This window comes from Nicotiana sylvestris, chromosome 8 (genome assembly GCF_000393655.2).
Source record: "Nicotiana sylvestris chromosome 8, ASM39365v2, whole genome shotgun sequence".
Lineage (NCBI taxonomy): Eukaryota > Viridiplantae > Streptophyta > Magnoliopsida > Solanales > Solanaceae > Nicotiana > Nicotiana sylvestris.
Genome location: NC_091064.1, coordinates 213,179,819 through 213,197,647, shown reverse-complemented (window position 1 = coordinate 213,197,647; position 17,829 = coordinate 213,179,819). Strand labels below are relative to the sequence as shown.

At 35.3% G+C, this 17,829-nt stretch overlaps 2 protein-coding genes across 2 annotated transcripts; both read right to left on the bottom strand.

Moving 5' to 3' along the window:
• Nucleotides 1-5,624: 5,624 nt before the first annotated feature.
• LOC104231141 (osmotin-like protein OSML81) lies at nt 5,625-6,569 on the bottom strand. The gene has a single exon (XM_009784092.2). It carries the CDS (start codon nt 6,554-6,556, stop codon nt 5,804-5,806), a length of 753 nt encoding a protein of 250 aa, XP_009782394.1. The 5' UTR covers nt 6,557-6,569; the 3' UTR covers nt 5,625-5,803.
• An 8,658-nt stretch (nt 6,570-15,227) lies between these two features.
• Nucleotides 15,228-16,237, bottom strand: LOC138876320 (uncharacterized). The gene is made up of 3 exons (XM_070155234.1): nt 15,996-16,237; nt 15,660-15,717; nt 15,228-15,545 (listed from the first exon to the last, which is right to left on the bottom strand). The coding sequence occupies exons 1-3, from the start codon at nt 16,235-16,237 to the stop codon at nt 15,228-15,230; spliced, it is 618 nt and encodes a 205-aa protein (XP_070011335.1).
• Nucleotides 16,238-17,829: the final 1,592 nt, after the last annotated feature.

The window sequence follows — 17,829 nt, the reverse complement described above, 5'->3', positions numbered from 1 at the left end:
GGACCAAGTATCCTTAACTTCTAAACTTGAAGCTCAAACTTCAGGACTAAGTGTCCGTAACTTTTGAACTTGAAAGTCTAAGTTCAGGACCATGTGTCCTCAACTTTTGAAATTGAATCCTTAACTTTTGAACTTGGAACTCAAACTTCAGGACCAAGTGTCTTTATTTTTTTGTACTTGGAACTGTAAATTAAGGACCAAATGTCCTTAACTTTTCAACTTGTAAGTCAAAGTTAACTGTAAGTTAAGGACCAAGTGTCCTTAACTTTTCAACTTGTAAGTCAAAGTTAAGGACTGCATGTCCTTAACTTTTGAACTTTGAACTCAAACTTAAGGACTGCCTATTTCTAACTTTTGAAATTGTAAGTTAAAGTTAAGGACTGCTTGTCCTTAACTTTTGAACTTTGAACTTTGAACTCTAATTTAAGGACTGGCTGTCCTTAACTTTTGAACATGTAAGTCAAAGTTAAGGATTGTCTGTCCTTAACTTTTTAACTTGGTACTCAAGCTTAAGTACTGCCTATCCTTTAACTTTTGAACCTATAAGTCAAAATTAAGGACTGCCTGTCCTTAACTTTTGAACCTGTAAGTCAAAGTTAAGGACTGCCTGTCCTTAATTTTTGAAATTTGAACTCAAACTTAAGGACTGTCAGTCCTTAACTTTTGAACTTGTAAGTCAAAGTAAAATAAACAAAAAGAACATAAGTAGAAAGAAATTTTGAAAATTCAGACTGCTCAAATAAGAATAATCTAAATGAATCCAATTTATAGCAAAAACTTAAAAGTGTCGATAAACATAAGTGGATATATCTACTATTCTCTATGCTTCATTGAAAATGGATGGACTGTTGGAGAATATATACAAGTTGTTCTATTATGACCAATTCTTCTACAACGACCACATTTGAATGTTATTTTTGATGACTCGATAGCTGGAATATGCCTTTTCTTCTGCCTTGTACCTGGTGGCACTTTGAAATCTGGAGGTTTAACAATTTGTGACTTAACACTCTCTAGTACAATCTAAGAATCAGTATGTCCTACAGGATATATTTGTCTTTCATATGTTTTCAGCCAAGATTCCTTTAAGTACTAGTGTGAGCAAAAGTTGGACTTCTTGACGTTTCTCTTCTCGATAGCTGCAATTGCATGTATGCGCGGTAATTCATCAAATTGAAACTGAAAACAATCACATGTTCTTTTGTTTAAGTCCACCAAGAAAGTTATTCCTTCTTCAATTCTAGAACGCCATGAATCAACAGGGAAGACCTTCAATGTTGAAAAAGTATAAGTTAGTACATTATGTTAAATAATATAGAACATAATACTTACATTCAAAGTAAATGCTAAATCTATCTTTTTCTTCAATTCCTCTTCTACCCAACAAGAAACATCATAAAAAATTCCTTCTGCTTCATTTCTTCTTTCATAAAACCAACGTTGTAGCTTCACTTAAATCAAAATCCATCATTCTTAATATAGGCAGCTCCCTTGCTTCTAATAGGACATAATTCATTGACTCAACTATGTTTGTTGTGAGCATGTCGTATCTTCGTCGTGGACTACAAGAACGTGCCCACCTTTCCGGTGGTTCTTCCATCAAGTAGTCATAAGTCTTCTTATCTACTTTTGCTATATCTGACATGTAAAGATCAAATTCTTTGCGCCTGTATACTCTTGCACCACTTTGAAAAAGTTTATGACCTCATTTTTCACTTTCCTTTGCTTTAGGTTTTGCTCCAAATGATAGATACAAATCCAATGGTGGCTTTCAGGATATACCTTTGCGATGGCATATGCAATAGATTGATGCCTGTCTGATAAAAAAATTAAATTCTCACGACTCTCAATTGCATTGCGAAGCTCACTAAAGTACCACTCATAGGAATTGTTATTTTCAGATTTTGCTATTCCAAAGACTAGTGGGAAAGTTTGGTTATTTGCATCCTTTGAAACTGAAATCATTAAAACACCACAAACTTTTGACTTCAAAAAAGTTGCATCAACAACAATCACTGGTCTACAATGATTCCAACCAGATATTAATGATCCATATGCATAAAACATATAAAGAAACCTAAAAATACAGTATAAAATAAGGTTAACAGAAGTTAAGGATATGCAATCCTTAACTTAGACTAACAAGGTCAAAAGTTAAGGACAGGTAGTCCTGAACTTCAGGTTACAAGGCTAAAAGTTAAGAACAAGTAGTCCTAAAGTTAGACTAACAAGGTCAAAAGTTAAGGACAGACAGTCCTTAACTTAGAGTTACAAGTTATAAAGTTAAGGACATGCAGTCCTTAACTTTGAGTTCAAAGTTCAAAAGTTAAGGATAGGCAATCCTTAACTTTGACTTACAAGTTCAAAAGTTAAGGACAAACAGTCCTGAACTTCAGGTTACAAGCTCAAAAGTTAAGGACAGGTAGTCTTGAAGTTAGACTAACAAGGTCAAAAGTTAATGACATGTAGTCCTTAACTTAGAGTGACAAGTTATAAAGTTAAGGACATGCAGTCCGTAACTTGGGTTTACAAGCTAAATGTTAAGGACATGAAGTCCTTAACTTAGACTAACAAGGTCAAAAGTTAAGGTCATCATGTCCTTAATTTTATAACTTGCAATTCTAAGTTAATGACCAAGTGTCCTTAACTTTTTGACTGCACACATGAAAGTTAAGGATAACACGTCCTTAACTTTTTAACTGGTTAAAGACATCATGTCCTAGAGTTTATAAAAGAGACTAATAAATTCTTTTTTGATTGTTTACCTGTTGTTATCATCTATCATTATGTCAGTATATGTTCCCGGGTTTTTACTTCTCATCATATACAAGTATGAAAACAATAATTCATAATTCTCTTCAGGAGTTCCTCTTATTAAAGCGGAAACACGTTGAATAGCACGCCACGCCTTGTGATACCCAATGTCTAATCCATGCAATTTTTGCATTTCTGCCATGACAAAAGCTGGTGTAACTTCAAACCTTAAGTCTCGAAGATTTTCGATAATATAAACACTAATCAACTTTGAAGTTGCATGCCTTTGATCAACTTTCATAGTGTTAACAGAGCAGTCATGATTTTTCTCAATCTTTACTATCTTGAACAGTGTTGAATCTTTAATTCTGAAAGCACGCACACACCACCCACACCTATCATCATTACATTTCAATGAATATCTTATTCACCTTGATCTAACAACCTTGAATTCAAAATGTCCTTTAATTGTTATATTCGAAAAATAGTTAATTATACTCTTCTTTTTGTCAAATATTGATCCACTTTTATTTCATCCAACGAAGCATTTTCTCTTAATATCGTAGTTGGGGATTCTTTTTGTTTCAAATTTGACCTTCGTCTAGTTAGTTGAGTAAAGGTTTTTTCAACAACTTCTTCGATTACCGGTGCACTCTGTAAGACTTGAATACCCAAAGCTTGTTCGTTGCCAATCTCTATAATACTTTGTCCTTCTACTTGAATAGAATCAAATATTTCAAGCACCTCTTCAGTTATTGGTTGGGCTTCAACCATATCTATTTCCATTATCTGTTGGCATTTATTTTGATTATCATGTTGAGTTTTTCTGTTGACATGTTAAAAGGTGCTTGTTGATCCAAAAACTCTTTCCGAAATATCAACAATGAAACGACAACCCTTGAAGAGTGAATGACTTTTTAGTAACTCTATACATGTGTGAAGATCTAAATCTTTGGATACAAGCATTCCCTTGCTTGTTCCAAGGCTGATATCAAACCATACCACTGCCTTAAACTTGTCTCTATCCAATTCAATAACTTCAAAGATCTGTTTAATGAAATCTTCAAACCGAATTGCCTCAGTTACTAGAACAAGCTTTGTTTGATGATCAAGATACTTATAGTCTTCAGTCCATCTACCATTAAAAGAAACTATAATGCATATTATTTCTATCCTGCAAGTCAAGAGAATGGGATTATAGAAACTATAGAGCAATCCTTCTATAATTAAGAACAGGTACTGTAAGTTCAAGACCAAGTTAAGGACCAAGTGTCCTTAACTTTTGAACTTGGAATTCAAAGTTAAGGACCAAGTGTCCTTAACTTCAGGACCAAGTGTCCTTAACTTCAGGACCAAGTGTCCTTAACTTTTTAACTTGGAACTCAAAGTTCAGGACCAAATGTCCTTAACTTATGAACTTGGAACTTAAAGTTCAGGACCAAGTGTTCTTAAGTTATGAACTTGGAACTGTAAGTAAAGGACCAAAAGCCCTTAACTTTTGAACTTGGAAATAAAAGTTCAGGACCAAGTGTCTTAACTTTTGAACTTGGAATTCAAAGTTAAGGACCAAGTGTTCTTAACTTTTGAACTTGAAACTTGAAGTTAAGGACGACCTGTCCTTAACTTTTTAACTTGTAACTCTAAGTTAAGGACCAAGTGTCCTTAACTTTTGAACATGTAAGTCAAAGTTCAGGAACAAGTGTCATTAACTTTTCAACTTGAAACTCAAACTTCAGGACCAAGTATCCTTAACTTTTCAACTTGAAACTCAAACTTCAGGACTATGTGTCCTTAACTTTTCAACTTGAAGCTCAAACTTCAGGACCAAGTGTCCTTAACTTTTCAACTTGAAACTCAAACTTCAGGACCAAGTGTCCTTAACTTTTCAACTTGAAACTCAAACTTCAGGACCAAGTGTCCTTAACTTTTTCAAAACAATTTGCAAAACTATGACAGTATGTCCTTAATATTCAAAAGAATAGTAAAAAAGTTAAGGACATTGTGTCCTTAACTTTTTCAATTCAATTTGCAAAATCACGACACTATGTCCTTAATATTAGTAACAACGGTCATGTTAAGGACACCAAATTCTTAACATTATGTGCTCAATTTTTATAGAATTATCACAAGATGCGATGTCCTTAACCTTATCAATCCAGAAATTCAAAAAAAAAAATCAAATTCCTAGTGACGAAATAAAAATCAATAGAAACACATAAAAGCATAACTTACTGTACATTTATGTCGATTTTTGGACGAGAAAGTTGAATTCTATAGTTTCAAATCGGAAGAGAAGCTTCTGCAATTCTATAGTTTGAAATTCGACGATCATAGCCTCTGCTGAAGTTAGTTACGTGTTGCTGCTGCTGATCGTTAATAAAAGCGTAGGTATAAGTTATAGCAGAAGGGTATTTTCATTCAGTCAGGTAAAAGTTTATTAAACCAGTGGTTAAAGACTAAAGACATTTAAAACGTTGGCTTTATTTAAAGTAAAGACATGTGCTCTTAATGGCTATTTGTGCACATCGCCCATGATTTGTCATGGGAAAAATACAAAAGTGGCCAGTCGGCTTAAATTAATTGTATTTGCTAACCAAATATTCATATGAAAAATATATATTATATGTGTATAATACACATAGATACAAAATATATATTTTCAGCTATTATTTTTTGAAGCCGCAAAAAATATACATTTATCAATTTGTCACTACGTCCTGCTAAGCAACGGTTGTTGACTTGTAGTTTATTAACGTATTGTGCCATCTATATATACGAATTAACATGGACTGATGGACTCATTTACTAATACATATGAATTCTATAGCTTCCAGTTATAGCTATACCTGGTCTTAGAGAATAGAGAGAACTAAAATGAAACTACTTTGGAGCTTCCTTTGGATGTATTATCAAATTACAATATGTGATCGATCGATCGTTATTCAGATCATAGCCACTTCAGACAAACAAACTAATTTGGATAAGGCAAAGACTATGACCACTTCAAGCAAATTAAACAACAAATTAAAAGAGTAGAGTCTCCATTGTTCTACTTAGCCACTTCATGTGTAGTTGCAGTCATCTTCAAGGGGAAATTTTGGTGAGCATTACCAAGTGGACAGAAGGCAATCTTATAGTTGGTTTTTCCACTTGGGCAATCAAACATGAATTCAGAACTATCTTCATCTGGGGAGCTATGAGCTTCAGGGCATTTTTCTTTGAAAAATTTGAAGTATTTTTCTGTAGAATAGGTATTACAACGTCCATCTGGTGTTTTGTAAACATCACAAGGATTATTACATCCTCCAGTAACCTTAAGGTCATCAGGACACTCACTGTTAATATTAGCCGTGCATGAAATTGCATGGCATTTCCCGCCGCTAGTAACAACGGTTGGGGTGAAACTTATTGGAATATTGAATCCATCCTCTAAAGAAATGTAAAAAAGATCTAAGTCGTTGCGGTTGTCCAATGCGAATCGTATCAAGGTGTTTGGTTTTTTACCCCACCCTGTGCAATTCAGGACTCCATCACAGTCACCGGTTTGGCACGAACCCTTACCCGAACTATCAAAGGTACAATCAGTACGACCCCATATACGTCCTATGGCGTGAGGTGGTTCTCTAATGGTCCAAGTTTGGCCTTGATCGAGACGTCGACCACCGCCTATGTCGGCTGCTGCCGCCCAGACTGTGTACGGACAGTTGTTTCTGATCTCAATATCAGTGGTGTGTTCATCAGCATAAGCAAAAGTCAAGATGGCTAGGAGGGAGAACACAACAAAAGTTGTTAAGTAGCCCATGTTGAAGGAAATTTCAAAGTAAGATTGGTTTTGGATATTGATTTACATATAAGGGTTTATATAGGGTATGCCAAAGCTTTTTGGCACCACGAATTAATCATATATTACTACTAGCTGATAAATCAATTAATAATCTTCAAAGATGTTAAGGGCCTAACAATTATTTTATGATCATAGACGTCAATTTATTTGATAATATACGTGCAAACTTGGATTGTGAATATCTCCATATATTTGAAAAGCCACCAATATTTTAATCAGAAATCAGAAACAGCCTGCAAGCAATTAATATATTTTCACCGTTGACAATTTCCTGTTTTATTTTATTTATTAGTGATTTCTTATTTCAAAGTTCAAACATTTCAATTTCAATGATAACACTGGCGAGTATAAACAACTTACGGAGTACGTACTATTTTTTAAATTAATGCTTAATATAGTGTATGGTTAAAATTTAAAACTATAGAGATATTTGAAAAAATAAAAAAGCAAAGTCCACTCCGTAGAGGATTGGCCATATGGTTTTTTTAGGAGTAACATATATCTTCTTTATTACTCACTTTTTAAAGAAAAAAGAGGAGATAGAAGAGTGGCTTGTGGTATTTTTCTTCTTAATTTATATCCCACGGGCATAGCATTTGTTGTATATTCTAGTTATATATTTGTGGTTATCTTCTTCATTTATATTCCACGACCTAAGCACGTATAGCTTGTGGTATTTTTCTTCTTAATTTATATGCCACGAGTTTAGCAAGTATTGTATATTCTAGTTATGTATTGGTGCTTTTCTTCTTTATTTTATGTCCCACGACCTTATCACATATACTAATCTAGTTAAGTATTTGCTACGAACTTGTATTTCACGCAATTAAGTAGGCTAATGGCAGAGGAGTTGCAACGAACACTACTAAAAAAATCAGGAAAACCGAGCGCCAAATCCGACCGACGTTGGTCGGTAATTGTTAAAAATCAATTGAAAATTGATCGATTTGTGGCGGTCGATAGAGCTAACCGACCGACCATGGTCGGTATTTTTCGACCGATTTCGGTCACTCAATTAAATTCCAAAAAAGAAAAAATTATCGAAAAAATCGACCGAAGTCGGTCGGTATTTTAATTATGTAATTAAAAAATACACCATTTGGGAATCGAACCGGAGTCTGTACTATGGCAGGATACTACTCTACTACTAGACCGTTGGTGCATTTTATTTTAAGACTGTCTTTTATTTCATTTATACTCTTTAATTATATTTTTGTGCGAAAATAACCAACAAATATCGGTCGGTTTTATTAAAAAAATAAAATTACCGACCGAATTCGGTCGATTTTTTAAAATGACAGGCCGAATTAACCGACCGATTTTTGGTCATTTTTTTAATATTAATTTTTATTTATTTTAAATTAAAAACCAACCAAAGTTGGTTGGTTTCTTGAAAAAAAATAATTCGCAGGATGCAAAAATAGTTTCCTGCATTTTTGCGCCAAAGAAAACCAATCAAAATTGGTCGGTTTCGTAAAAAATAAAATATTTTGAAAGGCCGATCGTCTTCGGTCGATTTTTTGGCTTACCGAAATCGGTCAACGATCGCGATCGATTTTGACGAATTTCTAGTAGTGAAATAGCAAAAAAGAAGAAGGAGAAGAAGAAAAACTCATTTGGTGCACAAAGTAGTTGTACATAAATTAATATATTATGAATAATAATACATGAAAGTTTTATGCAGCAACTAATAGTAATACATAAAATATTATTCTCTAAATTGCGAGAAAAATAAAAACTAACATAATCCTAGAATTGTTTAAAAAAAAAATCAAGAATCTAAGGGATTTATACATAATCTGCCCGCGATCCCATAGTGGGTGATCACCCTCACATGTGAGAATTCCAATCAATAGACTCTTTCTCAAGTAGCAAAAGGAAAGAAAAAAAGTTCTAGCACGTCTCTGCATTTTAATAAAATTCATTAATTATCCGGATTATTTTAATTCTATAAAATTTCTTGACTTAAAAAAAACACCAAAATTGGATAGTGACTTGTAGGGGTGTTTATAAAAATCCGAAAATCCGAATCAAACTGAAAACCAAACCAAACCGATCAAAAAAACCGATACTTTTTGATTTGGTTTGGTTTGGTTTTGGTTTTGAAATTTAAAAACCGATCAAATTCGGTTTGGTTTTGGTTTTAATTAAAAAAAAACAAACCAAACCGAATATAGGAGTAGTTATTTTAAATTTATTATTACACCTATATATATGTATACTTTTATACAAAGTTTTAAAATTTTTATAGTAAATATTAATTGTTTGCACTTTTAGTACAATCCTTTACCTTTACATTCTAGTTTAATTAATAATTTTCTTTTGTTAAATGTAAGAATCTATTTCATGTTAAAAATAATATATTTTTAATTGAGCCCTTAAATTATTCATCACTATTTGATTCAATTATCTTATATATATATATATATATATATATATATATATATATATATATATATATATATATATATATATATATATATATATATTGGTAAATAATAGATTTTTCAAAGGGCAATTGATTTGATAGTGTTACGTTGAAAATGTGGTCGCCGAAATGTGTGTGTGGTAGTGTATATCTTATATTTAAGAAAAAATCGACAAATAACCGAAAAAACCGAAAAACCGACATAAACCGAATCGAGAAAAAACCGACTTAATTGGTTTGGTTCGATTCTAATATTGAAAAACCGATTTACTTGGTTTGATTTCTTTTTAGGGAAAAATTGATCCAAACCGAACCATGAACACCCCTAGTGACTTATGACTTAATTTGACAGCTACTCTTTAATTCTTTACACAATCTCAAATTCTAGGCCTAATATTGGCATAGTTGACTATGGGTTGTAGCTCAATAGTTTGTCACTATTCTTTAAATAGTAAAAATAGCCAATAATTATCCTTCAAATTATTTTTATGATCCAAAATTATTATTTACACCAAGATGCATATTTTTAAATATTTTACTTCATTTTTTCATAATTACATTTGCATGTTTAGGCTAATTGCACATTTTTGCAATAAAAGCCTATATTCATGTATAATTACGTTATTTATGAAAAAAATAACTTTTTATATTTTTATAATGTTAATTTATTATTTTTATTATTTTAGTGCATAAATAATATTTTTATTATTTATTAATTACTTTTATAAATTATTTTTTGCTAAAATATTGGGTATTTAAAAACCAGCCTAAATTCCTAAACATTTTTGGACCAAGCAATGGCCCAAAACACCTAATACACTAGCCCAAATGATCCCAGTCCAAAACCAATGACCCGCTATATCCCAACCCGGTCGCAACCCACCTAAATAAACCCGACCTAACCCCTTTTTATCGTGGCCATTGATCTCTGAGATCAGCGACCCACATCTATTCCCTCCCTTTTAATTACCTACCCAGAAACCCTAGCCCATAATACCTCTAACCCGTCGCCCCTAAATCCCCTCATCTCCCTCCCTCTCTATGAAGAACCCTAGCCGCCCCCCCCCCCTAAATCTTCTCCTAATCCCGTTGATAACGGGATTTTACCATTAGTTGCTTACCTTATTTGGGTTCTTTTGGTACTGGTCACTCGATTTTGGTATTACTTAGGTATTTGCCTAATTTAGGCAAATACCACCTCTATATCGGACGAGGATCGACTCAATCTTGAAGATTTGTGTGATATTCCGTCCATATACGCAAGATGAACTGGATCCTTCATACCAGTTGTCCGATTTCGAGTTTAAAACCCTAACTAAGGTTTGGAGTTTGACACTTTTCCTTTTCTGTTGTTTTACCGACTTGCATGCGAGATTCCTCCCTTTTCTTTGTATGTGTTCACTTGATTTCTTTCCTTACCTATGTTTAATCAATTATTTTCCTTGTTTGTGCATTCGATTTTACTACTATATAAACCCCTCCTCATTCCTTTTTAAGACAAACTTGAATCGTTAAAACGTTTACTAAAAATTGAAGTTATTGCCCTTTGTTCTCTAATTATTTTGTTCTATACTCTGGTTCTTAGCCGGCTGAAAGCCAAGGCCACTGAAATTCTAGGTTCTTGCTCTTCGTTGATATTCAGAATACTGTGGACTTTTGTTCTTTCTTGTTTTTTCGCTTAACTGGTGAGTTACTGGAGTTCATAGTTTCATTCCTATGTATCTATGATTAACATATATTTTCACTCCTGAAGTTTTCTTAATGTGTTCTTCTGGGTTGTTCTGTTTGTTCTACTTTAATTTTGGCTCTCCTTAACTCTTAGCTTCATATTGATAGTTTAAAGCATGTCTAAACCTGATTTGAGTAAATTAGATTCCTTTAAAGCTTATCTAGCCTATGTGTTGCAACTTACGGATGTTTAGGACCTTTGCATTTTAGCATCTCTTTGTTGTTTAATTTTCTATCAATCCTGTTACTTGAACATGCTTTACTTACATAATTCGTATCCCTTTTAATAGACTAGTTGATTGTGTTCAAAAGCATGAATGTATACGTTCACTGTATGGCAAGTCTGTTGCCTATCCTATTCTGAATTTGCTGAGATGATATCTTGCCTATTGTTCGCAATAAATTTTCGTAATACAAAAATTAAACTGCAACAAAAATAATATGAAGAAAAAGTTTATTGATAAATATTTATGAGTACAATTCTATGTATCCCTTAATTCTCCTCTCTAAATTTCTCTGTGATTCGAGGGCTTGAGAAGTGTCTTTCTCGAATGTAGGATGACATAGACCTCCTTGTGATGTATTTAATCGCCAAGAACGTCGAGCAACACTTTGTTGTTACGGGTTGATCTCCAGAAAGAACTCCGTTGATCACTCCTTTGTTGAAAAACTAAGCACTTGATAATTGATCTCTCTGTTTGTCGATGCCTTTACCAATTGCGGAGTGTTCTTCTCCAACTCTAAATGTTCCCTGAGAGTTATGTAGCCCCTCTATTTATAATTGTAGAGGATGGACAGTCTAGCTACATATGAACTTTCTTGCTTACTTTTGATTGGCCCATATCATTTTAGCCACTTGTTGACCTGTGGTTGGTTCTTGCTTTTTGACTTGGATTGCCACATCATTTAACACGTGGCGTCATCTTGTTGGCTTTGGATTTGACTGGACATGCCATGTCACTTGACACATGGTACGAGTCTGGGCCTTAAGATGAAGAGAACCTTAGGCTCGAAAATAATAAAATGGACTAATTTAACTTGTAAAGCCCAAATTAATTATTTATCCCAATTAAATTTAATCCAAATTTTGTATGGATTAGACTCAATAAATTTTATATGTCTACATATGCCCCCTACTTCAAGATTTGTCGAAGTGTAGGCTTGCTGAAATGAATGACGAGACTTAAAGTACCAACGAACATTGATATTTTTGTTTTAGCACTTGTGGTAACTTCTATCTGTCAAATCCAAACTTTTATCCAGTTGCACATTTATGTGAAGTTCTAAATACAAACTCCAAGAAAAAATTAACCTTCCAATACTTCGGTTGTCGAACACGTGCGCGCAATGTAATTTGGTTTGAAAGTAGCAATTACAAACTATGGTGATTGAAAAATTCTTTCAAATTATAGACAATTTTCTATGTTTTTCTCACGCTAGACATATTTCCTTTTTCACCAAGAGCAAACAAGGAAAATAAATGCGTGAATTCCATAAATACGTAATGTAATTTGGTTTGAACAAAACATTCCATGTTTGTCTCACGTTACCCCTCTTTTCTTTTTTACCAAAAGCAAACAAGGAAAAATATTTCTTGACCTTGTAGGACAAGGCAACGTTTTTTCCTTCTAGGATTCTAACTTCTTGTTTTATTCACTTATAGCTCATACTTTGTTGGATCCCTATAAAAAGAGGACCAAGCCAACTAGTTTTCCATCAAAACTGAATATCAAGCTCCTCTATCAAACTGGATCGAAGCACCAAAACTGATACTAGAGCTTTTTCCATCTCCACTTGCTTTCACGAACTGCTTGCACTCGCCCTTTTTTCCATTTCTTTTTTTTGTCTCGTTAGTTTTTTTTCTTGAATCATGACTTGCTCTCTCCCCCTTTTTTTATGCAGCAGATCATTCAATTTAAATAGGTAGAAAAGAGAACTAGAAGCAACCAAGCACGCGCCATGCAATAACTTGGGGACATAGTTGTGCTTCCTATATTGCTTCTTTATTCAAAATTAATCCATATTGAAGGACTCCACCAGAATGAGAAGCCAAATTTGCAAACTTGGAGTAATGGATATCGCCTGTTCCAGACCAATATTTTTTTGCTGCAAGTTAAAGCTTCGTGCCATGGGCACCGATACCTGCCATGCTGAACTAGACTGTTGTGCTACTTCCGATGTCTTTTTTTTATGTCAAACTGAAGTGCCATGGTGCTGAATCATTGTGCTATTGGCACGGTATCTAGAAAAATTTCGTGTTGTTGGAGTCAAGGGCTCCAAAATCTTTTCTTATTTTACAGGTTTTCAAGAGAGTACAACAGCAACTTGGTACATCCCTTCTTTCAGCTTGACTAGAGACATTTAGAGTATTCCTAAGCGAGCTTGATCGACGAGACATATCCCCAGTTTGCAACATGTGAGCGAGAACATGGTGCATCTCAGCCTTGCGACGTGGCAAGAAAGAGACTTGGAGTTCAAGCGACCATATTTCATCCTTGGCGGGCTCCTTGATATAGGAGCGATGAAATCTAAAGCTTCTTGCTTTTAAAGAATTAAAACTTGAAAGGTTACATCCTTAAAGAATTCATAGATATATTCCTTGAGGATTAGCCGGAGTCGACTTTTAAAGCTGGTATACATATCTGACATTTTGACTTTATAGCACTGTATGATGTCATCAAAATGTATATATCCTAAGCTAGGAATGTCCAAATAATGAGCCATATGCGCCATTGGAAAGAAGACTCAGAGATAATAAAATTCTCAATATATCATAGAAGAATTCCTAGCAGATTGTCCGTAGCAACTTTCTGAACTTGACCCCTCTGTCCGCGAAATTACTTTTCAGCTTTGCGCGCTTTGGTGAAAAAATTTATATCTCGAGTTAGGAGACTCCAAATTGGGATCCGTTTGTGCCATTAGAAAGTATACTCATAGAGAGGAAATATGTATGAGTTTCGTGGTAGAAATGCTTTCGAGCTAGAAACAGAAAATTCTCAAAATGTGACCTAGCTACAGTAAACTTTCAGATTCGTGTAGTTCCGGCACAAAGAATCGTATCTTGAGCTAGGAGCCTCCAAATCACAAATGGTTTGTGTTTACAGAAATGAGACATATAAATCTACAACATATAAAATTTTAGGGGCAGAATATCGTTCAGATGGACCGCAGTAGTTTTCCAAATTTGATCTTATCGCCCATTTGAGCTTACTTTCCAACTCTATGCTTCTGAGTTGTCCTACAGATATTTTTTTTCTTCTTCTTGAAATTGAATCTACAGTCTTGCATGAAGTAACTTTAGCTATCATGCTTCACAATCTTATCTCTTCATTTATTTATTTTGCATACTCGCAAAGAAGCTCAAAGGATGTAGATATCAGACTGAGGTGTCATACAAGATGCGAAACCATCCTTTCACCAACTGTTGCACCTGATTTGTTGATAGTCTTGAAGTTCATTACCGTCGGCTCCCATGGTGATTGAAGGTTTTTCAAGAGAGACAACTTCTCAAATATGGGACCTTCAACCAACACTTGAGAAAGAGAAGTAAACCATTATGCTCGAGGCTTAACAACAAGATATGCGGTCAAGAGATCATCACAACTACTGAATGCAAGATACATACATCGAGAATGACATTAAATGTGGAGACGTCATACAAACTTGGAAAAGCATTCAAGACGCGTCAGCAACAAAGCCTAGTTTACGATCATTTTTGTCACTTAGGCTTTGTATAGGATAACGTCTAATTTCTTTGGTCTCCACATTTTTGGGTGTATCAACTTTCGTAACATTGAAGCAAGAAAATATCTTTTACATTTCAACACAAATTGTCTTCTTTCTCGTATTTATATATGCCTCTGTACTTGAAAGATTTAACGTGATGATCCCATAAGCCAAACCTTTTCTTTTTTTAAACTCATGCGACTGAACTTAGAATGACAGTCTAAGCTGCCTACGTACCTCGGTGAAGAGGATCAAGTCATAACTTAGTTCAAAGTGATGAGTTTTTTTTAATGTCCTAATTTTTGCCTAGGTCGCCTCTCGCGAGGTTTTCAACCTAGCGGACTTTTTTTTTGTCTTGACTTTTGTCTAGGCCACCTTTTTCGAGGTTTTCAACCTAGCAAACTTTTTTTCTTCTTTTTTTTAGCCGTACACGGTTTAGACTCATGCATGCCAGGAGTGTAGCAACGTGCAGTTTAGGCTCATGCATCAAAGAGCGTCATGACTTGCAGTTTAGGCTCGTATGTCGAGGAGCGTCGGTGACTTTCATGGGAAGTACTGCTTCAGAAATTTTCTGTTGATCGAACCAACTCTAAGACCATACTTATCAACAATTTTGTATGCGCCACTTGAATAGGTTTCATTCACAACATATGGCCCATCTCATTTTGAGATAAATTTGTCACCTATGCATTTGTTGAGGATTATGGGTCGTCGAACAACTAGGACTAAGTCTCCCACTTGGAATGATCATGCCCGCACTTTCTTGTTGAAGGCTCTAGCTAGTCGAGCTTGATAGCACTCCAATTTTTGTTGCACTTCTAATCTTTTCTCATCCAATGCCTCTAACTTTGCTAGGCGAAGTAGAGCATTCTCTTCATACGTGAGTCCTTCTTGGATTGCGATCCGCAATGATGGAATTTGTTGCTCCAACGGAAGGACTGCTTCCACGCCATATACCAAAGAGTAAGGAGTTGCTTGTGTAGCAGTTCTGAAGGTTGTCCGATATGCCCACAAAGTTTCACCAATTTTCTCATGCCAGTCTCTCTTATTCTTTGCAACAACTTTCTTCAAAAGGTTACTAAGCATCTTATTAAAAGTTTCAACAAGGTCGTTGGTGGGTGCATTATAAATTGCAGACTTATGTTATTTGAAACCGAACTTCTCACACAGACTCTTCACAATCTTGTTGTCAAATGGCGTTCCATTATCAGTGATTATGTATCTTTGTATGCCATACCTGAAAATTATATATGACTTGATAAAATTGACAACAGTTTCCTTTTTCACCTCCTTGAGTGGAACAACTTCAGCCCATTTAGAGAAGTAGTCTGTAGCGGCCAATATGTACATCTGTCCCTTTGATGACTTTGGAAATGGTCCAAAAACGTCAAGTCACCATGCATCAAAAGGCCATGAAGCTACAATTGGGTGAGGAGGCTCTGGAGGTTGGTGGATGTAGCTGGCATGAAATTGACACATTTGACATCTTTTGGCATGATCTATGCAATCCTTTACCATTGTCGCCCAGTAGTAGCCCATCCTCTTGATGCAAAAATGGAGCTTGGGACCAGATTGGTGTGCTCCACATGAGCCAGAATGTGCTTCCTCCATCGCTTGGCAGTCTTCTTCTTTGTCAAGACATCGCAAGAATAATCCTTTAAAAGAGGGGCAAAACAAAGTCCCCTTATAGAAGATGAATCGTGGTGCTCTTCGTTTGATATTTGTTCTTTGTCACGAATCTTCAGGTAACTTTCCATGTTCAAGGTACTCTATCAGTGGTTGCTTCCAATCTTCTTCTTCAATCACTCGAATAGACGTATGATGGCTATCGTTGATTTGAAGATCTAGAAGTCAAGGAATAACCCATTGATGACACACATATACCTTTGTTGACTCATTCTCTCCAAGTGCCATCGTCGTGGCCAAGTTAGCCAAAGCATCAACCTTGCAATTTTCTTCTTTTGGGACGTGGTTTAAGAACAATTGGTCAAATTTTCAAGTAAACCAGAAGCGTATTGATGGTATGGCAATAGATCTTCCTTCTTTACCTCGTAACTCCCCAAAAGTTGGTTGATGATCAGTTTAGAGTCGCGTAGATCTCTAACTATAGAATCTTCATTTCTAATGCCATTTCGAGACCGACGATCAAAGCTTGGTACTCTACGGCATTGTTGGAGCATGTTTAACCTAAAACAAAGGAGAGTCTTGTCTTTCTAGAGAGATCAACACAACACATGCCCCTACACTGTTACAACATACAGATCCATAAAAGAACATTGTCCATGGTGGAAACTCTTCGATGAACAAAACGTCTTCCTCTGGAAACTCATCTAAAAGCTCCCATTCCACCGGAAGAGGGTGATCAGCCAGGAAATTGGCTAGTGCTTGTCCTTTCACAACTTTATGAGGTGTGTATGTGATCTCATTTTGGTTAAACAATATGGACCATCTTGTTAGGCATCCAGAAAGAACAGGTCGAGTCATCACGAACTTCACGGGATCTGCTCGAGATATGAGTTTGATGGTGTATGCTTCAAATAATGCCTTAACTTCTTTATCGCATAAAGTAACGTTAAGCATATTTTCTCAACAGGCGTATAGTTCATCTCAACTCTTATAAGAGTTCTGCTAAGGTAGTACAAGGCTTGTTCCTTTCCTTCCTCGTTCTCTTGAGAAATTAGTGCTCCAAGTGAACGTTTATGTGCCGCGATGTAGAGTATCAATGGCTTCCCAAGCATTGGCGCCCCTAACACAGGTGGATTCATCAAGTATTTTTTTATGCTTTCAAAAGCATTTTGACATGACTGATCCTAATGAAAAGGGATATCCTTCCTCAATAGATGATTGAAGGGTTGACACCGTCCGACTAGATTAGAGATGAACCTCCGGATGAATGCTAAGTTTCCTTGGAGACTTTGAAGCTTTCTTATGTTCTTTGGCTTGGGCATTTTCTGAATGGCGTCAATACTTGCAGGATCAACTTCAATTACACGATGACGCACAATGAAGCCAAGAAACTTTTCTGAGGTAACTCTAAATGCACACTTGAATGGATTCATATTCAATTCGAATTTTCTTAACCTTTCAAAAACAATTCGAATGTCTTCAAGGTGGTAACGCCTACTCTTCGTCTTCACCACCAAGTCATCGACATAGCATTCGACCCTCTTATGAAGCATGTCATCAAATATGTTTTGCATCGCACGTTGGTAGGTGGCCAGCATTCTTCAGACCGAAGGGCATCACTTTGTAGCAATATATCCCTTTTGGAGTTCGGAAAGCAGTACACTCTTCATCTTTTGGAGATATTCTGATTTGATTGTGTTCAGAGGACCCATCCATAAATGAC